At 33.5% G+C, this 23,814-nt stretch overlaps 1 protein-coding gene across 1 annotated transcript in view; it reads right to left on the reverse strand.

The window, feature by feature from the left end:
* LOC129220593 (transcription initiation factor TFIID subunit 4-like) overlaps positions 1 to 23,814 on the reverse strand; it is an 82,476-nt gene that overhangs the window by 17,796 nt on the left and 40,866 nt on the right. Inside the window, exons 6-11 of the mRNA XM_054855023.1 lie at positions 16,949 to 17,068; positions 15,782 to 15,871; positions 14,629 to 14,742; positions 11,260 to 11,388; positions 6,257 to 6,447; positions 1,600 to 1,769 (exon numbers count right to left, since the gene is read on the reverse strand). Of these exons, the coding sequence (XP_054710998.1) occupies positions 1,600 to 1,769; positions 6,257 to 6,447; positions 11,260 to 11,388; positions 14,629 to 14,742; positions 15,782 to 15,871; positions 16,949 to 17,068 (814 nt within the window). The remainder of the gene's footprint in view (positions 1 to 1,599; positions 1,770 to 6,256; positions 6,448 to 11,259; positions 11,389 to 14,628; positions 14,743 to 15,781; positions 15,872 to 16,948; positions 17,069 to 23,814) is intronic.

Consider the following 23,814-nt stretch of genomic DNA (forward strand, 5'->3'; position numbering starts at 1 on the left):
TTGGAGTACAAATACAAATGGTAGGTAAACCCCTCCTCCGTCTTGAGGCAAGAGATAGTACTAGTAGCCCTGGTAGGTTATGTTATACTGCATGATTTTGAAAAACTTTTCAATGAAAACCTACTAGGTTTTGGTTGAACGTGTTTATTACCATATATATTCAACTTATCTTTAAATATGTTTTACTCTAAACTTGAAAGGAGACACATCCCTCCCTCTGCTTCTCACTGCCTCAAATGGAGAAAACAGATCAATTTCTTCCCATGGTTAGGCATCAGTCTTTTTGTTTTAATTTAATTTCTGACTATTGAAACAGCAAAGAAGTGTTCATGATATTTAGCGTACCAAAGCAAAATAAAAACAAAATTGGAATTGAAATAAAAAATCATATTTTCTAAATTAACGAAAAAAGACACATAATAAATACGATTAACTTTTTAAGCAAAAGTTTAAGACTTTTATTAATAATATTAACCACAATTTTACACTGACATACAAGAAAATAAAAATGTTGCTATGTTTCTTATATAATAGTGCAATAATTTTTAAACTGCATGATATTTTACATCTTAAAGGTAGGAATAATAATGCAATCTCAAAAGTAATGCTTCAGGACCATTTTGAGCTGGGACTAGAGATGTAAAATTTCCGGAAATTTTGAAGTGGTGGGAAAAAAAACCGTTTTTTTTTTTGTGTGTGTGTGGAAAAATTGATTTTTTTATGAATAAAAATGGGTTTCTCAATAGCTCTGTTTCTTGGAACACATAAAGGGTTATGCATTGGAAAATATATACTATCCACACATCCTTTTTCTGATTGACAGAACTACACATAAAGGTAAGTTTAATTAGGGGGAAAAAAAACTTTTTGTTTTGTAACTGAGAGCTTTCTTGGTCAAGCACCAGAAATAAGTCGTTGTTCAACCAATAAAAATGGGTAAGATGTCTCATCATGACAGTTACATTTTCTGTTTTAGATTGCCTTTGAAACTTGAAACAATAATTGTATTTTTTGACTTTCAAACATGATAATATTTGTAAAATAGACCGCCAGCTCAGCCATTCCATCCGAGGACAGCAGTTTCGAGTTTTTTTAGCACTCATCACCCCGGAATAAGAATTAATTGAGCTGTAGGTGGAAAACCTCTTAAAGGAGCCAAGAGAGCCAAACAACCTAGCTAATGTAGAATTAGCACACCAGATGAGCGACCGCAGCAATGGTGCGGTTCAACTAAAAGATTGAAGGCAAAGCTAGATATTTTGCAGTAAGTTACTGCCCTAAGCCAGAGCTAGCTGGTGGTGTATTTTATGTATTTCTGCCTTTTTTTTTCGAAATTTTCTGTTTTTTCCCCCGACAGTTTTCATCTCCAGCTGGGACACACAGGTTTTGTACTCCAATTAGGAGAAACTGTTCTGACAGAAAATCTTAAAATCATTAAAACCACAATTCACAGATCAAGGTTCATCATCAATTTCAGCACTAGTATCTATTGTATGAGACACCAGGCGGATGTTTTGCCAGAAACATATCCACACTCCCAATAAAGATTATTACTGCTTTTAGAAAAAAAAAAAGAAACATGAAAGTCACAGTACGTACCAAATGCCAGAATGCGCCGATGCAGTGCCGAGTATGCCAGGTGACTTTCATCCTTACACGATCTAATCTGACTGCCGATAAGCTCCGAGTTCGTTGCCAGAATGCGTTGGCTTTCTTCCAGCAAATTCACTCCACCCATGGCTGCAACATCGTTGATGTCGTCCTCGTCCCTGTAACATAATGAAATGGATTACTGATCATTGAAATTGTTAAAGTACTTAATTGTAAAGGGATATGGATTTCAAACTACCCAAACCAGGAGTGAATCATCACCCTCAGCATCTCAACAAAAGAAAAGAGAGAAACGAACAGTTACTTATCATGCAGACTACCAAGCTTTATTTTGTGGTGGTCTTGGACCAGCAAACCATCATTGATTTCTGAACTTATACAAATGTTCAAATGCAGCCAATTGTTCTCTGCTATCATATAAGTATTCTTTCTTTTCAAAGCACATTTCTATTTGTAATATGCAAGTTAAAAGTCTAATGAAAGAGAAAATAGTAGATTTCATTGCGTATTTACGTTAAAACTTCTTAGTCCTGTCCTGGGAGAATGTAAGCATTTACTTTGGAAAAAAATTCCATTTATAAAAAGGATTAAAAGAAGAGAAGAGCAAATGAAGAAAAGAGAGAGGGGTGGCTTTGAGAACAAAATAAAAGTGCTGCATACAAATAATTAAGATTTTTGTAATAAATTAAGCATTTGACACTTTGAAGAACCCAAGGTAACCTTCTAATTAAAATACTTTAAGACCCAGCAGGACTTGGAAGTTATGGGTGGTTTGTTTTGTTGTTAGACATCAGCCCAAGCTTTGTTCTAGTATGTTCGGAGAAGACAAAGAAATGAAAAGGTACTGATTAAAAGTTATAGAAACATTTCATTTATTTATAGTGGACTTCATACCCCCGCTTGGATTGCTGCTCAGACTTTGTCATTTTTATGATTTTTAATAAACCCCATCAATCATGTGATAACTGAATAGTCATAAATTAAAAGAGAATCTTGCAGCACATATGTTTCGTGGCTATGAAAAACTTTCATTCAAAGAGAAAAAATACAGCTCTAACAATTTGTTTCGGCACAAGTTATAAGAATTTATAGCATAAACAGTCATACTTCAGCACTGATATACGTTGATAGATTTTCATTTCAATAAATAATGATATCAAAAATTACATTTAATTTTTCCCTTTTAATTTTAAGCTGTCAAACATAAATATGAGCAAACCAAGATTGAATAGCTTAAAAAGTATGGAAAGCTCCATGAAATGTAAAAATAACTAAATGGTTACAAGCCAAGTGTGTTTCCTCCTCCTCCCAACACACAACTAGTAGAGGTTATAAAAATGCTATTGTGTCTAGGACCATGATTGTGTCCTGAATCTCTATTGACTCTATTCTATTAAACACTTGACATCTCTATTGACTTTTGACCATTAAACACATTTCACTGTACTAGTATAAGGATATAAAATGCTTTTCAAACAGCAAGCAATACCTTGAATTTTACTAATAATAAAGCCAGGTCGAGGACTGCTGATGGCCTTTGAGAAAAGTGAGAAAGGTGACAAATTTGAAAACAAAGGTGACAAAAAAGTAACTAAAAGGTGACCAAAAGCAATTTGTTAAGAACTCAAAAAACAGAAAAGGACTATCCCTTTTTACTGATTTTTACCAAAATAGCCTATACATTTCTTGTAAAGATTTCTTTACAATTTTGTAAATGAATATTATAGGGCTAAAAGTAGTAAAATAAAAATTTTAAGACATTTTCAAAAAACTTTCAGTGTAAAGTAAGCTTATTATATATATATATATATATATATATATATATATATATATATATATATATATATATATATTTATATTATTCAATCTCATTTTTAGTATTGTTTTTTTCTCTTTTTTTTAGCTTGTTGAAAAATTATCAGCATTCTTTCTTTTTTCTTAGTAAATACAAAGCATAAATATTAAATCGAAAGTCTTGACAGTAGAGAATAACTGAGAAAACCAATTTGAAAAATCAGACTTTAAAAAAATTATAATTGTACTTACAATGCAAAAATAAAATGATGAAAATATCATTTCATATGCCTGAAAATGTTCATGATTTTTTCTTTCTTGTTTTATTTATTTATTTATTTTTTTAGCAAGCTCTGAAAATATTCCATGACATATCCATGGGAGGTAAAAAAATGTAGTGTTAAATCAAGTTATTAATAATTAAAAATACAAAAGTGACAACCAGCAACAGGCTCTGGGCCCAACTAGACTGGTCCTAGTCAATTTGCAATCCCCAACTTATCAGGCTTAGGAATGAAAAATAATGCCGAATAAGCAGGAATGTTGTCATGGTCTCTTCTGATTTTATCAAAATAGGGGTGATAAAGATAACGATGTGAGGGTACTTTTGTTTGTTTGTTTGTTTTTCAATCGGGACTCATTTTTTAGATGTGTTGGTTGACTGTTTTTTTTTTAATTTCTTTTCTTTTTAAACATAAATTTATTCCTTATTGAATCTAGGAAAATAATATCGCATTTATCAAAAATACTGTCATAGTGCATTTTGTTCCAAATAGGTTTACAGCAGTTTTTTTTGTTCCAATTGAATAAATAAATAACCACTAACCGCCACTTATAAAATCTCTGGATTATAAAATCAGCAGCTTTTTGAAATGAATGTGGAAGAACCAAATCATTACATTACCAAACCATGTTAAAACTGTACTTTAATAAAATCAATCTCGCCGTTACATAAAATAAAGCTTTTGGATAGCATTTGTTTTTAAAAGCTTTATTTTTACTGGAACTAGCCATATAAAGCATTAAAATCTAAAAAGAAAAAAAAATCGTAGATTCTCCGAGACGCACCAAAAAAGGAAATGTTAAGAAATGTTTACACAGACCAAGTTCACTTCGCACTTGCGCAGTAAAAATAAAACCCAAACTAACCATTTCTGTGCAAACACAAAGTGACACTATAAATACAAACCAAAACTTTTCACTATTCCGTGCTCAAAGAAGACATCGAGGCACGCCTCCTTAACCCATCACCCCTTTTTCAAATCGAACCACTTGTGGCTGCTTAGTCGCGACTTTCGAAGTCAATAAAAGTAAAACAAGCAAGTAACGCGCCTGGCTAGAGATGAGCGTGAGATTCAGAGACTTCAAATGATGTCATTTGATAAACACGGAAGACAACTTGCATTCGATAACCACTCACTCAACAAAGTGTGTAGAAACAAATTGCACAGCTGAACTCTAGTCGAACAACACTCTATGGCCAGAAACACGATAGGAAACAAAATGGCATTTAGACGAGACTTGGGGAAAATGCCTCTGATGGTCGAAGGGGGATAGAAAGACTGGTTCTGCTCATAGGGTGCAATTGCAAGCAATAAAAAAAAATTCCGGATTTTCCGGTAGCATAGCTATTTTTCTTAACAACAAGGGGGGGGGGGGGGCATATTTAATGCTACTTTTTTAATTAATTTCACTGTTAACATTCAGATACTTTTCAAGGATTTAATTATTTAAAAAAAAATCATAAGACATTTCAAGAAAGGTGAGAAAGGTGACAAATGTTGCAAAAGGTGACTGACTCCTCGGCCAGAATAAAGCTGAAAGTCTCTCTGTCAGGATCTCTGTGATGCGCATAGCGCCTAGACCGTTCGACCGATTTTCATGAAATTTGTCACAGAGTTAGTTTATAGCATGGGGGTGACCTTGAAGCGATTTTTTGAAAATTCGATGTTTTTCTTTTTCTACTCCAATTTTAAGAATATTTTCCCGAGCAAATTATCACAATGTTTATGAGAAAATTACCAAATAATGGTAACAGGAAACCGTAACATGGGCAAGCAAATGAACATGGCAAATTGGCGAGAAATTCATCATCCATTATAATAATGCCAAATATGCAGGCGAACCAACTGAGCTTTTAATTTTCTACTACAGGCAAAGCCATGCAGGTACCACTAGTAGGAAATAAATGAAGAGGAAATGTGGATATACCACCACTCATTTGTCTTTATTTCATTAAGAGACAAGTTGCACTATTTTTGCAGGTTAGTTGTTGTGTGATAAAGTTCCCTTTTCCGTTGCTTAAACTTGTTTCCCACATTAATGGAAAATGATGAATCAGAACTTTATAATACTGAAGTCCTGACTATTCTTATTGCTACACTAAGCTTTATACATAACACTACAAGCCAGGCAGAGTGTGTTGCCAATGCACACGCCTCTTTAGTCTATCCTGATCTGTCCTGTTCTTGAGAGGATGTTTTCCCCAGCGATGTCAGTTACGAAAGTATCAGTTTTACACACCAGAGATTGTGTACTGTGTGCAGTTTAATGGACAAGAATAAAAATGAAACATTTTTAACATCTAATATGACGTATTTTTTTCGTATTTTATGCAGTAAAAATGTTACTTTATGCCTAAGAAGGTTGAAACTATATTTTAAAAAATGCATTTAATGAGTCATAAATAAGTTTTTAAAACTACGACTGGGAAAATAATCGACTCATTCCTAATCCACGGATATTCACTTATAATGGTAGAATCTTGAATGCATTGACAGCAATACACGAAAGTTGACTGCAAATTGTGGTAACCCTACCTAAAATTAACTACATGAAACAAAGAACTCACCTAACAGACACAAAGGCCTTCTTCTCCTTGCTCGCCAGGGAGGCCTTGACGACCGATGCAGGCCTGGGCAGCACAATCTTGGATTGCAGCGCCCCCACGGTCGCCGGGGAGCTCTCCACCAGCCCCCCGTAACCAGTGGTCACCCCGGGCAGAGGTCGAATAGCCCTCGGGAGGCCGTGAGGAACTTGAGGCTAGGGAGCAAAGGAGAACTTTATTAGTCAAGTGTCAAACCAGGGCTGCCAATGTGATTTTTTGCAAAACCCCAGATTGGAATCATAAAATTCTCAACATTCAAGAAAACTCAAGAACACGTAACTAATAGTTCTTAAATTGTATGCACTCTTTTTGTAATTGCCAATATTGTAACTGGTTGATTATTAATCTTGAAAGGGATAAAATAAGAATCTGTAATAATAAACTCTAAAATTGATCTCTCAATGAAACAGTCTAAAAATGGCTTAAATATTGTCTACTAAAAACAAAAGAAAAAAAAAGTTTTATTAATATATGGATACAATTATACATATAGTTCGAGACAGATAGGCAAGAAAGATTTATGACATAAAGAGAGAAAATAAATCTAGAGCAGGGATGATCTCCCCCCCCCCCCCACAAACACTCTTTTTATATTGTTGCAACAAGTGCATGAAAGAAACCCAACACTCTAGAGTGTTTAGTCAAAAAAAAATTATGTTTTATTTAAGATAATTTTTTATCTGTAAAATATTAACAACTCTGTCCCTCACACAATAGAGCCCAAAACCCAAGAAATTCAAACAAAATCCCAAGAAGCAAAGCTCTTGGGGGGGGGGGGGGGGGGTGGCAAGTTATAGCAGCCCTCTCTAAAACTATAAATGACTTGAAGCACAAGTAGGGTTCATACACTTGTGGTTTAAAAAAATTCCGACTTTTTCAGGTTTTCCAGGTCATTTTTTAGAAAATTCTAGGTTCAAAATTAGGTTTAAATTACAATATTTTTAAATAATTAAAATTATTTAAAGTTGCCATGCAAAAGAACTGAAACTTTTCCCTTTAGATTTAAAAAAAAAAAAATCTTGGATTTCTTTCTCTCAAAATTTAAGTTTTTTTTTTCAACACTTTGTTCAAAAATTTTTTTATTCGTTTACTACTTGTTGAAGACAAAGTACTTATTTTAGCGTTTCTTCGATGCCACGTCTCACGCATAATATTAGAGTTTTGCTGTAATTGTGCAGTAATCTTATAGCACCCACTTTTGGTTTACAATACTATATTTCTGTTTATTTTCTTATTAGTATATAACACAAAACATGGTAAGCAAAATACAAAGCCTTTTTCCAGCATGAATATGATTAACTTGTTGCATTGATCTGTGTACCATATTATGCATAATAACAGCAATCAACATCCGCCGATCATAGGCCGATGGCAATAAATAATCAGTTTTTTTTTCTTTCGCATATTAGGGGATGCTTACATTAAAATTTTTCTTTTCTAAAAAATAATTAATTTATAAAATTCATAATTTATTGCACATTTTATCTTTGTTTCATTAGTTTACATTGAGATAAACATGCAATTCTGTTTTTGGAAATTTCGTCTACATCCATCTTGCAAAGGACCAAATATGGCGACTAATTGAAAAATTTTAAGATAATAAGTAGATTTTTGAATTTGTAACATACAAGTATTTTTTAATAATCTTTAAAAAACTACAATTAAGACAAAAGTCAGTTTTTAGCAAATAAGCGTCTAAATCAATAAGAATAAAAACAATGTTCTGAAGATAAAATGTTGCATTTTTCCAGAAAATAATTATGAATCATCCACAAAAAAAAGCACATTTTGCATTGTTTTCAACAGTTTTCATTGCAATAAACATCCAATGCCGTTTTTGGAAACCTAGGCACTTAAAAAGTCTTGTGTACTTCCATCTTGGGAATGACCAAAAATGGCGGCTACGCCAAAAATTAAGAATTAATTTTTTTGAATTTATACCATGAAAACAATTCAAGAATAATAAATCTTCATCAAATTACAATTCAGTTGAAAAGCTTTTAGCACATTTGCGTCCAAGGCATTGAAGATAAGATTAATTTTTAAGAACAAAATATTTCATTTTTCAGGAAAATTGGGTACATATTTAAAGTTAAAAAAAAAAAATTAATTTGAATTTTGTCATCTTGAATTCAAATTATGTTTTTCGCAATCACAAGTGTGTGTGTTTATATGTAAGCGTGTGTGTTTGTGTGTGGGGGTATGTGTGCGTGTAGGCATGTGTGTTTGTGTTCAGGCATGAGTGTGTGGGTAGTTGTGTGTATGTGTGTGTGGGGGGGGTATGTATATGTGTGTAGGCATATGTGTGTTGGTGTGTGTGGGGGGGTATGTGTATGTGTGTGTAGGCATGTGTGTTTGTGTGCAGGAATGAGTGTGTGGGTAGTTGTGTGTATGTGTGTGTGGGGGGTATGTGTGTGTAGGCATATGTGTGTTGGTGTGTGTGGGGGGGGGGGGGTATGTGTATGTGTGTATAGGCATATGTGTTTGTGTCTGTGTGCAGGCATGAGTGTGTGGGTAGTTGTGTGTATGCGAGTGTGTAGGTGTGTGTGTTTATGTATGTGTGTAGGTGTATATATGTATGTGTGTAGGTGCGTGTATGTATGCGTGTAAGTGTAGGATATTGACGAAACCTGGAGACTATTTTCGCTAGAGGTGCAGCATCGTGAGGAGCCGGTCGACGGTGATGCTGCGGAGGGTGCTGGTGGGAAAAATCAAAGGAACGCCAAAAACAGTCAAATGAAAGCAATCGTGATTGCTCAAAAAAAAAAAAAAAAAAAAAGAAAGAAAAATTAATTTGAACTTTGACATCTTGAATTCAAATTATGTTTCTCGCAATCACGAGTGTGTGTAAATAGGCGTGTGTGTTTGTGTGTGGGGGTATGTGTTTGTGTGTACGGGTTATGTGTATGTGTGTAGGCATGTGTGTTTGTGTCTGTGGGGGGGGGGGTATGTGTGTGAGGCATATGTGTTTGTGTCTGCGTGCAGGCATGAATGTGTGGGTAGATGTGTGTATGTGTGGGTGTCTGTTAGAGGTGAGATGGGCTCAGCCTGGGGCCGGGCCGGGCTCTAGAACCAAAAATAGGTTTCGGGCTCGGGCTCAAGCACAGATATTCAATCGCCAATCTTCATACAAATTCAAAGCAAATAAACATTTTCCTACTGTGTGAAAATGAAAGGAACATTTAAATCAGTTCAATCAATGTCAAATTTACCCTCTCCCTCCAAAAAAATAAATACATTAACGCTTATTTATAGTGTTTTTTTGCGATTACTTTTGCAATATGTCATACAGTAATACATTTGAAGAGGAACATTTTAAGAAAATTTAGAAACTTCTCTCTTTTAATGAAGAACATTTGACGTAACATTTTTCACTCGCAGCGAGATCATGTTAGACTGTAGAAGGCTCGATTTTTGATACAAGAAAGTTTCCTTCGGGCTCGGGCGGGACAATATCACTCAGGCTCGGGCGGGCCCGGGCTCTCAAAAATGAGCCCGAACTCATCTCTAGTGTCTGTATGTATGCATGTGTGTATGTGTTTGTGTGTGTGTGTGCAGTTGTGTATGTATGCGCGTGTGTGTAGGACACGGATGGAACCTGGAGACGGCTTTCGGTATGGTGCAGCATCGTGAGGAGCCCGTCCACGGTGATGGTGCGGAGGGTGGCGGTGGGAAAAATCAAAGAAACGTCAAAAATAGTCAAGTGAGAACAATAAGCAATTGTGATTGCTCAAAAAAAGAACAATTTTTTGCACGTTTTGAGTTACTTTCATTAGTTTACTGTTGAAGAAAACATCCAATTCTACTTTGTTTTTGGAAACTTAGGCTTTTAAGCATAGTTTCTACTTCTATTTTGTGAGTGACCAAAGATGGCGCCCACGTTTCACACGTTCCTGAAAAAACATTCCGATCGTAAAATGATTTTCCGATCGACTCTCCCATCCTCAGGCTTGTGATTCCAAAGCAGTAAATTGTCTTCTCCCTTGTTGAGTTTGTGCATAATTCCTGTTCACAAGAGAAAACTGTTTTCTTGGGAACTATTGAGGGCCAAAAATGGCGACTGTGGAAGTTTTTTTTGGGTCGCCACTTTTTTATTGCCCCAGCGCCATTTTACCTCAAAAATTTAATTTTTTTTCAGGAAACATCGATAAAAACGAAGGTTAGATCTCATGGCACAAAATTCTTTGGGAAAAAATTGTTTTTTTTTTTTTGGCGGGGGGGGGGGGGGGGGGGGGGAAGATTCCCAGACTTTCCCTGACATTTTTAACTATATCATTTTTCCTGAACATTCCCCGTTTTCCCGAAGCGTACGAACCCTGACAAGATAATAACTCTTTGCAAGCTCACTACAAACAAACTAGTGTGTTGTGGCCATCCAAAAAGTTTCTTCAATATCTTATGAATTTCAGATCTAGTTCTAGCGGATAATCGCTCATACAAAATTATGCTTTATGAAAAAGCAGAAAGACAAATAATTGGGAAATTGGCAACTTTAACTCATTGGCATTAAAGTTTTAACCAATGAATGAGCGAGGAATGTTTTTTCTTTGCATGTGTAAACTAAGTAGGGAAATATATATTTTTATGGGGTTTCCTAAAAACAACATTACCAAAATAAAATTTTGCACACAGAAATTTGACCACTATGCCATTTCCCAATTATCAGAATATCCCCGCAAAAGCAAAGAGCAAAAATAAATCAGTTCAAGAGCCTTGTTTATTTTAATTACAAATATTTTACTCGTAAACAAATTGCATGAAACAAAGAAAATGAGCAAGTTTAAAACTTTAAAGCCAATTTTCTCAGAATCACTTATCTACCAAATACTATGTTTTTCCAATTAAGCTCTTTGATTAAATAAACTTTATCAACCTCATTCAATAACGGAAAGAGATTTAACAGAAATATCTTTCGGTGCATTCAGAAAATTCAAAAACAAGCGAGTAGGTAGTCGCTAAGCCTTTACCGATATGAGCCGCTGGGTCAAAAGCGTGCTACCAGGTGGCTGGTTGAGTTGAGCAGTCAAGGCACTTCCGGCAATAGTGGTGGCACTCATGCGAGCACTGGGGGCAAATGTTGTTCGAATGCTGGTCACCTGAAAAAGAGCAGCTACTTTTGAAAAAAGATTTTATCACATAGATTTTTTGGAAATTCTATAGCAATTCTTATTCCTGCAAAGCAAAATTCTTATCAGTAATCAACACATTTAGACACTAAAACTATCATAAATGAAATAAAGCATTGGCAGCAGGTAAAGTCTTCAATGAGTACAATACAATAACAAATAAAGCATTTTAAAATAAGAAAGTGAAATAAGGATTGTTGGTTTCGTATTACTCAACCAACAAATATCTACCTTTTATATACCTGTAATAAATTAATAATTTATAGAATCAAAATTTTTTTTAAGCCAATGAGAGTCGAATGAATTGTGTCTCTGAGAATTGATGTTTTAATTAATAACTTATAAAGTCTTGGACTAATCCTACCTCACCAAACATGATAACCGAAAAATTATGAATTATTTAATACCTGGTTCAATTAATAATTCTCCAGCTTTCAGGAGAAGTTATAGTGATATGCATAGATAGTCGGAACTTAATACAGTAGCATTAATACTTTGAATTGAGCACATTTAATTGTCACTTTGAATTGAGCACATTTTGTTACATCTGTACAAAGCATATCCACATTTGCAACTAAGACCCTAAGTGGTAAAAATGGGGTTTTGCAGAAGGTAGTTTTTCCCACAATCGGCAAAACTTCTCTTTAACATGACTTACAACAACATTACCTGCTTGGTTCATAAAAATAAGAAAATTAAAGAATTTTCAGGATTTTTTGAACATTATCTTAACCCATTCCATAATCAGCCCGAAACCCCTTAACGCGTGTGCCGCAGATAACAAACGAAGTTGCTTTTTGGTACGTTGTAATAGCACTTTTCTCCCCATTTTGCCTATCAGAATTTTAATGTTTTTGCTGTTCAGCTTGCATTCAAAAATCGCTTCGCTATGCTAGTTTTTTGGCACTGAATTAAATAGTGCAATAAAATACAAGGTTACTAATATGTGCTGAAATATTCATTAAATTTACACAGTACATACCGGGAAAATAATAAACAATAGAGGATAGAACGAAAAGCAATTATTTTTATAACACTAATTATTTTGTTGATTTATTTTTCTTTTTACTTTTATCTCAGTATATCATTTTTTTTTCTTTATATACACTTAAGAAATCAAAACTGTTAAATGTAAGATGATCTATCTTTCAAAAGGGCTCAACAAAACATTCTTCAAACAATTGACTGATCCATCCAACCTGTGAGCAAGGGCATTGAATGGACAAAAATGCTTTAACTGTGGGAATGATTTTCTAAGAGGATAAAAAGTATGCTTCGGTGCCTTTTGATACATTGTGACCCTTCAAAACGACCAATAAACACAGAGACATCTCTTTGCTGGTCGGTTCTTTTATCGTAACTCCGATGACTTTTAAATCCCTTCTGAGTGCCCAAATATCAGTTGCTCAAGCGTGGGAAGTATTTTAAAGATAAATGATTACAAAAGATAAAAACTTGTGGCTAATCCCCTATTTCCCTAAAGGATACTTTTGTGCATGCAACTAAAAGCCCCCCAGCTGAGAGGTATAACAGAGACTGCCTGGGAGAGGTCCCCTTGGTGCCTTGTGGTCAACCCTTCCACATTATTTTCTTTTGAAATCGAGTCGGATTGCTTTCTTTTTTTTTTTAACATACTTGGATAAATTTTAGTTTCATAGAATTATTTACTAATTAAGGCAATTTGATTATTGAAAAGAAACCAAATATTTTATCTCTATTTTTAAAATCTCATAAAAGAAGGTACAATTAAAAAATTGAGCTATTTTTAAACAAAAAATAAAATCTGAAAAATAAAGGGAGAAAAGGAATGTTTCATTTCATATGAGTTAAGCGAAAAGAACTCAAGATATTATCATTTCATTTGTACTATAGTATATATTTTATGTTTTGCATGGTCAACTATTACGTATAGTGAATGCGGTCGTCATAATTTTTGTTTGTGAAATTAAAAATATTCAAAACTGTATCACTAAAAATCTATCAAAGGGTGCCGCGAACATAAAAAGTTATAATTTAAGTTTTAAAATATCATTATTTAAAAATAAATAAATAATAAAAAATAATAATAGTATACAGATAAATAAAAAGCATAGTAAACACATTATAATTAAAAAAAAAACATACTCGTACAAAATTAAGATGTGTAAGATAATTTTAAAAAAAAATATTGTGTAAAATAAATTATAAAATTTGAGGATTATGAACAATTTAGTGAAGGATGCTTGTGTAAGAAGATGGATTTTTGATAACAAGAAAAAATATTTCTGTTTATTTGCTTTATTAAGGCATAGAAATATTGGTAAATGTGTAAGGAAATATTTTCACACTTGTTCATCAGGAGTTCAAATGCCAGAATGCTAAGAAACAAAGCTTTCACGAAAAGATAAAAATGTATTGCCTGATTATTTAAACCATTATACGTGTCCCATCCAAGAGTACTTAAAGGTTAATATCTGAGTAAAATAAAATAAATTACAACAACAGTTTCTTGAAATACTATAAGTTACATCCCTTTTGACTAAGGTAAAGAGCTTGATTACCGCTCCCCTAAAAGCACCAGAACCCAACAGAGAAGCGCGATAACAGGGTTCTGCCTCTGGAAGGATCGACGACACATACTGGGCCGAAGCAAAAACTGCTAGTAACGCCGTGACGACACAGGATCGTCGAAGGCAATTAGAAACCATTTTCTTGCGACGAGCCTGCATCGGCAGGGGCAGTTTTAACACATACTGAGTGGCTGATCCTGTATCAGACAGGGCAAGGAATGGGTTAATTTTTAAGGATTTTCAAGGCGTAGGGAGAAAAAATGAAGTGCAAGTATTTTCAAGGTTTCTTCAGTTTAGTATGGACTGTTGCCTGTACAGCCGACTCACTCTATGTCCGAAAAATAAGTATTGGCATCATTGGCGGCACAATATAGCCATTTGTGATGTGAGATATGGTGCAAAATGTGAAGTGGGAATCCTTTAACTGTAAAGTACCACATGTGCTGGACGTTATTCCTTTACTTTCAGCAGAAAAAAAAAATTAGCGGAGGCGTTTTTACAAGATTTTCGTCTCTAAACGAAACAGTATTAATTTATATATCACTCCCTTTTCTGATATTTATCCACTATATAACTCCTTAAAACAGTATTAATACTTTTTATAAATGCAAAAAATGTGTTAATTAAAACAAATCAATAATTAAGTAACTAAATTACTTACTTGGGGTGGTGTTGCTGAGATAGTCTGCATAGATGGAGGAGGGAGAGGCGGCCTTATTCCATCAATCGTCATTTCTTTTGATATCAAGGATTGTCGTACATGGGGCAGACTTTTCTGCAATAATACATTACACATAATAAGCGGTATATACATAATTTTCTCAAAGTAGAGTAGGGGAGAGATCAACTTTAAAAAATTTAAATTTATTAATGGCAAGCAAAAACTATGCACAAACATAGGTTGCATCAATTTCTTAAATTTAGGTTCACTATAATAATTTAAAAAAAAAAGTGAGAAAATGATATTTGATATTGAAATTGCATAATTAAAATTTAACACACACACACACACACACACACACACACACAAAATTGTTTTGAGAGGATAACCAGACTGCAACCAAAATATATTTTCCCATTTCTATTTCAAACTTGTTTGAGGCTTACATTCTGCATAACTTGAGACTTTTCCTCTTTTCCATTTGCAGCTTTTATAACATAGAAACAAGGGTGGAACATTTGATTTTTGCTTTTCAAGGACAATTGCACAAAGGATTGCAACACTAATCGACATTATTTAGTGTATATTCTTTTTTTTTTTTTTTTTTGGTCACATTGTAAATTTTAGTGTGGTGAAGTATACATTGTAAGGCTATTATGACCAAATCTTACCTTTAGGCACTTTTGGGTTAAAATAAATTTTCTTAGAATACTTCAAAAACATAACAAAACATCAAGAAAACTTTGTTTGCAACAAATACTCTTTTTCTTTGCTGGCAAATTAAACCATGCCCATGCCAATTAAACCATTCTCATTCTAGCCCTAGGAACAATCGAAAAATTTTGTCTGATGCAGAAAAACCAGGGCTTGTAATACTAATTTATGAGGGCATTATTTTCATCTTCATACTAGAGAATTTACGCAAAAACGCTGCATAAAATTAGAATAAATTAACAATTAATGTTTTAATAACAGAAAAATTACACTGCCATTGGGCCAAATCGCATATCAAATTAAAAATATATATATGATTACAGGAAGAGGGTGAAAATTGAGTTGCAAGATTCTGTTACATAGACAGTTACAGGTGAAGCGAATAAAAGCAAGTTAAAAAAAACTACATTAAATGTTTTCACTAAGAGATAGAACGAACCTTTAAAAAATGATTGAGGTAAGGCTGGGGAGATGAACGCAATTCCTTTTGAAGTTGAGTAGAAAATTCTTCTGGTTCTATTGTTCCATCCTAAAAAAGAAATTAAGAAATTTTAAAATTATAAGAATTCATACTAATGCATACATTGATCGCACTTGATGAAAGGACACTTTTAAATGCAGCTTCCAGTAGAAAAAGGATATGATTAGGAAAAAAAAAACAAGCATCCAAAATTTTTAGGGGATATTTTTTTTTTTTTAATAAAGGTATAAGGGCATATCAAAGTTAATGTACAGATATATCTGTAAATAGTCATGATGGATACTCTTTTCGATTTAGTGAGAAGGAAGCAAGGAAAATATCTGAAATGAGAATGGTAGAAACTAAATAACTATTTGGGGATATGGGGAATTCTTTAACTAACATCACACAATTATGTTAAAAATAATAAATATTAATTTCAGAAAAAATATATATACAAGATAAAATTTATTTACAAATTAAAAAATCCAAGAAAAGCACCTAATTCAAAACACTGCACAGCTTAAATAATAATTTTGGTATAAAAACTAAAGACCAAGGTTGGCACTTGCCATTTGCCATGTGGTGACATAAGATAGGATTTTTAGCCACCAGGTCACCACTTTTTTCAAACCCCGTGTGAGATATCAATAACTTTAATTTTTCAAAAAGCATTCTTCTAAAAAGTAAAACTATGATTTGATTATACAATCAATATTAATTCTCTAACTAGTTATATTAACCTTAATTTAAGATAATAACTTTTATGTTTTAGTAGCAATTAAAAAGTTAACTTGCTATTGAGTTACCTTTTTGGGGATTAACACAAAATGCAGCGACTAGAAAATAAAAAAGTGGTGATCAATAAATTTGCTTTTACTTGGCACAGGACTCCAGAAAATTTCTCCAATCTTGATCATTGGACTAAGAAGCAACTAGGAACTTAAAGGATTAATACAATAGCAAATTACATAGGTAACCTATTTTTAAAAGGCATAATACAATCCTTTTTAACTGGCTTATCCATAGTCCTAGTAAGCAAATTTATTCTCCTATGAAAAACGATACTTCAGCTGTTGTCACAAAAGCTATAACTACAAAACCATATTTAGAAAAAAAAACACATATGTATAACGTTTTACTTACAATCAAGTTCTGTATAAGCTTTTTTACATTTGATGCAGTTTTTGTGGTTTGGTCACCGGCAAGTTTGATCAGAGTACTTAGAAAGTTCTGACACTTCTTCTTTATGGTGTTAGGGGACATCTGTGGAAACAGAAAATAAGAACTTAGAATTACCAACAAATGAATTACTGGATTTCCAATACTAAACACAGCCCCACAGACATAAGCATTTATGTAATATTCAAAATGAATAAATGAATTGATCAGTGTGTGGTTCAGAGTTTTATTCTAAGAATAGAAAAGAAAATGAAGGAGAACAAAACAAATGAATATATGGCTGTTATTAATAATAAATTCCTCTTCCTTTCCTCAAAATTAATGCAAATGATTGTCCTTACAAAATAGAGATATTTGAAATATCTCAGACATTTCATTGAATGTTTTAACTACCTACCTAACACATACAGGATTCATACTCTATTTGGATAAAAAAAATTCCATGACTTTTCCAAGACTTCATAAAAATTTTCATGACCTTGTTACATGACGGTAATAGAACTATTTAATTATCAAATTTGCCAATTTTGGAAATAAGCATTAGCAAAACTCCCCAACCTGAATGCCACTACCTCATTGAAGCACTTACTTGTGATTGAAAAAATATCAATGTACACCTAAAAATCTTATTTGTCTTCATCACATAAATTAAAAATCTCAAAGCAAAGTAAAAATACAGTAAATGAAATATAATGACTATTAAAAGTCTATTAATTTTATAAACAGGCAGAATGATAATGAATGGGACAAAGGTTGAATAAATCATAATAAGTTTGAATATATTTGTTCAAAAGTTACCTTTTAATGTCAACTGTGCCTAGGGTGGTCCAAAAAAGGCCCTTTTTAAAAAATTCCCGATTTTTATTGGTCCTACCCTCTCATTTGGTTCCATCTGAGTAAAAAATAATTATTGTGAAGTTTGAGCTCATAATTTTAACATTTAGAGGTAGCTCAACAGCCTCAAAGTTCCGCGTTTTACCATTTTATGCCATAAATGCAGATAGAAATAAAATTGACGCTAGGAAAAGTATATAATTTATTTAATTAAAATTGCCAGCATTTTGTAAGTTAAAAATAGTTACATAATAATAATATTTCAACATTTATGTATATGGCTTTCCTTAGTACACATTACAAACTCTGCTTTTTACATCCGGGATAAGCTCGTCAATGTTTTTCGACTACTTGCAACAAGAATTGCAGTTGTTCTTCATTGCGTGTCATTTTCCCATTAAACTCTTTTATAAGGGCTATACCCCTTTCAGCATTATCATTAACCACTGAAATTCCTTGAATAATCCTTTTTGCTTTCTTAAAATCCTCCTGAAGTTCCCGGATTTCTGAATCTACGTGAATGAAGGTATCAGGTAAACCCATGCTTTGAAAAAATGACCCCTTTGTCACAAGTTCTTCAAATTTCATATCCATAACATGTTTTCGCAAAATCTTAGGGCACTTCACCACATTATTCTTCCTGTTTACTTCATTCATCGCCTTCACCATCTGTCTTTTAATGCAGTGTGGTACTTTATTGGCAAAAAGGGCTAATGCCACGAGCTCTTCTGACAAATATCACAGGTGATAAGCAAATTTCTGCGTTGCAGTTTTGCTTATGTCTTCATCAACCTTTTTATACTTCAATAAAGATTTCACTAAAATCGTTATATGGTGCATTTTGAGGCATAGAAGCAGTCATTCAAGCCTTTAAATACACACGTACAACAAATATGCATAATTTTTGCAATCCCTTGATGATAAATTGACAGCTAAATATCCATATTTTGAAACAATACAAAATTCTGGACCCCCAAAGCAGAATACTTGACGATGCTCTGCAACGTAAAATCATTTGACCAAAATTGTTCTGCAAGTACTTCAAGCATTGTATACACAAGCAGCCAACGTGACCTTTTCCACAAATCGGGAGCCCTAAATCAAAATCGTTTCATACAGGAGTTTTTTTTCTTCTTTTTTTTCAGCTTTTAAAATTTTACTGCTGCTATGCATCTCTGTGGAACCTAAACCGGTTGAGATTCTCCAAAAGTATTTTACATGCTTTCTAAAATGCATAGAAAGAGCAAAGATAGAAAATTTTCTAAAAATCCGAACCCAGGTGTCAAACCACATTCTATTCGTTAATTTTACATGGCATAAAGGATAAATTAAAATAATGTTAATAAATATATAAATTACTTAAATAATAAGTAAAATGAGTCGAGTTAGGGTAACAAATAATAAAACACTTCAAAACTTTCTAAATAACTGAATTATTTTCAGGATGCAAAAGGTTTGAAATCTCAAACAAGACACGTAATTTTCGGCGATAGACGTTGACATGTATCCAAAACATACGTTTATGGAGGAAATTGCAGTGGATGAAGGTCGATTGAGGAAAATAAGGAAAGAGGGAACCCAAAACGCTAGAAAAATCAGAATCTTCTCAGATTTAAAATATGAAATTTCTGCAGAAGCTTAGCACAAATTCTGCAGGTTTCTTTAAGTTCAAAGTAAATCTTGAGTTCCTGCAGATGACTTATCGAATTCAACATTTTTTGCAAGTTTTCCGCCGAATTATTGTAATTTCCAAGAATTTTAGATTTTCTTGTAATTTAAAGAAATCTGCAGAATTTGAAAAAAATTTATCTTGAGTTGGAAGATATTTGCAGAAAAACTGCAGATTTTCCGCAGAAATTTCACAGAAATCTGCAAAATTTCTGCAGAAAATTTGTCTGAGTTTTTCTCTCGCATTTAAGCAGCATTGTTCTGCAGTCCAGACATCTGTTCTGCGACGTACGTCGCAAATTTATAAGTATTCTGCTTTGGGGTTTTGGACTACCATCTAGCATGATGCATATCCCCAGGTGCTACAAATTTGATACCATGTGGAAGAGCTTTACTGAGAAATATTTAGCATAGAGACATAAGATTAAGTTAGACATTCTCGATAACCATCTCTTGCTTGCGTGTCATGCAGTAATCTTTCAGCAAATACTATTGTATCATCCTATACATCTGTCACTTGTGCTAAAATGTCCTTATTGTTGATGCCTATGATGTATTTGTCTTTGTCTATGAATTCCCAGTAGGCCTGGAATCTTTTAAAAAGAGGTACGTCTGGTGCAAAAGAAAAATCCAAACATTTATTAAACACCACACCAATATTTAATTCCATAATATGATGTCGACATGGAAAATATAGTAACCTTTTCTTTCGTTTTTTCTCTAGTAAAACACGAGTACCCTTGCTTTCCCTGGTATTGACACTCGTTGTGTCAAAGCACATTGCAGAAACTTTGTCAGTTAGGCCCCAGTCCTGCAAAGTTCACCTTCTTTATTTTTTTATACAAATACAAAAGTGACGACCAGCAACAGGCTCTGGGCCCAGCTAGACTGGTCCTAGTCAATTTACAATCCCCAGTGAAGATCAATGGCCTTCTTAAAACTATCTACTCCCTTGCTCATTACCACCTCTTCTGGTAAACTGTTCCAAGGTTCCACTACCCTGCTAAAATAATAACTTTTCCTAACATCCATGTTAGCCTGAGATTTAAATAGCTTAAAACAATGACCCCTTGTCCTGTTTAGACAGCTAAACTTCAGCCCCGTAACATCTTTCATTTTAATAAATTTAAACAACTGAATCATGTCCCCTCAGTCTCTTCTTTGCTCAAGACTGTACATTTTTAGCACCATTATGCATCTGTTTTTTTTTTTCAATAACTTCCATTGTTAATAAAGTTTTTCTAACTTTGGCTGACACTTTTGGGGTCTTTGAATGGGTATTCTGGCTTTCTGCCAAAATTTTTGTTATTTCTTCTATTGTATTTATTGAAAATTCTCTTATGGTTTTCTTTAATTCAATATGGTTATGAAGAAACATATTCAATGCCATACGAATTGAAGGTAATTTAGTATCTGTCAGCTCACTTATAGTTGAACTAAGACGATAAACCTCTGATTTTTATCTAATTGATGCCATGCTCAGTTATTTTAAAGTAAAGAGACATATGCATTTCAAAAGTAAGTGCAAACTGCCAGAAACAGTGGTGAAATCAGAACCAAAACAATTAAGGATACATACATAAGCAACAACAAGTTGAAAATTTATTCGATCACGACTGTTAAAGGAATAGATTTTATGTGTTTACAAAAGTATTTTCTTAATGGCTATTGTGAAGTCTATATAAAATAGCAATTTTATAAAGCAATTGTTTTCTTGTTAATAAAAATAGCAATTGTATTTTACCTTAGTGAAGTCAATGGTCGTATGTCGTACGTGTTCTATTCAGCAATGATGAAAACTTTATCTGTGTTGAGCTACCTCTAAATATTACCGAAATGTTTTCAAATTTTGTCTACTTTATTTTTTAATACATTGGAACAAAATGAAAGGGTAGGACTCAAAAAATTTTCACCTTCGAAATTTTGGACCACCCTACTGTGCACTTAATCATGCACATAACCCGAGAGATTTCGTTTCTTTAAAGTAAAGCCATATTCATAAGTAAATTCATGTTTCAAAACCACATATTTATTGAAAAAAAAACCATTCAGTCGTGAATAAATCTTCTGATTCATAACTAATTGTTAACTTATTTGCACATTTTAAAATGCATATAAATTAATAGGTTTAGAAATTCCAGAACATAGTGTTTTGATTCCTGACATTGAACATAGCAGTGGGTAGCACGGATTAGTTTTGCAGACTGTATGTTGGGTACTGCTGTTTTAGATTACTAGATTTCTCTATATTGGTATCATAACGCCTGACTAAAGATCTTCAATTTTTAAAACCTTCAACAATTTAAGATAAACTACAATAAGTTTGATAATAAAGTTTTTACAAGTGATGGAAAATTCGGATGCAGTTGCTTCGCGTTTTTTGAGTTGGTGAATTCAAGAATGTGCAAGTTTGATACTACAGAATCTATACTAATAATATAAAGCTGAAGAGTTTGTTTGTTTCAACGCACTGATCTCAGGAACTACTGGTTCAAAATGAAAAATTATTTCTATGTTGAATAGTCCTTTTATTGAGGAAGGCTATAGGCTATATAACATCACACTTTGACTAGTAGGAGGGGATCAGCAATAAATTAAAAATAAATCAGTAATAATCAGGATGCATTTTTGTTGCATCAATAATTCAAACTTTTGTTGCCCGAATAGGTCAGTCGGTAAAGGGACCGGTCGGCAACCCAAGGGTCTCGGGATCGAACTCGGCTGCCGGGCGAGAAGATTTTCAGCCTTTATTACCCGGCTCATTAAAAAAATTACTCGTAAATCAAGGGTCTTCAATTATTTTTTATTGATTTTTTTTTCTTATCAGGGACCTGCCAACCAAAACTCGCTTTTGGACCAATCTTGGGAGCAGGCAAATGGTGAGTTTGGAGCAGCTTGGAGCAGTATAACAGAGAATTTGGAACAGCCTGGAGCAGAAAAATTGCAGATAGATAATTTGGAGCAGCTTGCAGCTCCGAAAATTTAATTTTGCATCAATTTGGAGCAACTATGCATATTTCATACACAGAAACATGTGTGACATGATAAAATAATAAAAAAGGAGATTAAGGCTGCAAAATCCCCATAACTCCAATTACTAATGGAATCTTTCTTTAATAAAAATTTTTTTTGTCTAATATTTTCCACAAAGGACAAGTTCTACACTGCTCAACTTCTTACACTTCTTCTGATTTAAATTTAGTTCACACATATATTTTTTTTTATCATTATCATTTTTTTTTTTTGCTAAATACATCACTGCTTTAGTACAAATTTAAGTTAAAGTTTTTTTTGATACCTATTTTTACTTTCATCTATATCTATATCTAGCATATAGAAGAAAGTATTGGATTCGTGCAAATTTTTGAATTTTGAAGGATTCGAACATTTTGAGCTGTGCCGAGTCTATTTCGACCATTTTTGAAAAAATGTCTGTCTGTTTGTGTGTGTCCGTGTGACCAGTTTTTTGTGGCCGTTCTACAGCAAAAACTACCGCATGAAATCAAACGAAATTTGGTGCACATATGTGCCCCTATGTGAACTTGTGCTCATCGGTTTTTGGCACGAATTCCTCCAATAGGGGTGGAGCAATGGGACATTTCTTGATTTATGCATATTTGCTATCACCCAGGAAGTAAGTGGCGGAATCAAACAAAATTTCGTCCATATGTTGCCCCTGACAGCAACAGGTGCTGATTCAATTTTGGTGTTAATAGCTCAAAGGGAGGTTGAGTTATAGAACATTTTTTTTCGTCAATTGTGACTGCTATATCTCAACGAACTGAATCAAACAAAAATTGATCGACAAGTAGCCCTTAGAGGGTATAAGAGCAGATTCTATTTTGGTGTCAACAGCTGAAAAGGGGGAAGCGCAATCGAACGTTCTTTTTTTTCCATTGTGAGTGCCACATCTCAAGTAGAAATGCTATGTTCTGGATGAAATTTGGAATAAATGTGAACCCATATGTAAACAGGCGTTGGTCCAATTTCAACGCCAATTGCTCTAAAAGGTGCTGATTTTTTTTTTGCGAATAAAGATAGCTTTATTAACGCAATAATAAGAAAGATAAATCGTAATAAACTGTCATCTGCATATTTCTTGTGATTTTAATTGTATAGAAATATAATCGGAAATATTATCTCAAAATGATTTAAAATTTTTAACTGATGCCATCTTACGTTTGTCAACAAATAAAATATTTGTAATTAATTCAAACAAGTCTTTTAAAATGGCTTTCAATTTTCGCTCTTTGCTTTGATTTTGCGATAATTCAGACATTGGGATGGTTGTCAAGTTTTGGCGTCTGTAATTTTGTTCTTGTTGGGAA

This window comes from Uloborus diversus, chromosome 4 (genome assembly GCF_026930045.1).
Source record: "Uloborus diversus isolate 005 chromosome 4, Udiv.v.3.1, whole genome shotgun sequence".
In the NCBI taxonomy this organism is placed as follows: Eukaryota; Metazoa; Arthropoda; class Arachnida; order Araneae; family Uloboridae; genus Uloborus; species Uloborus diversus.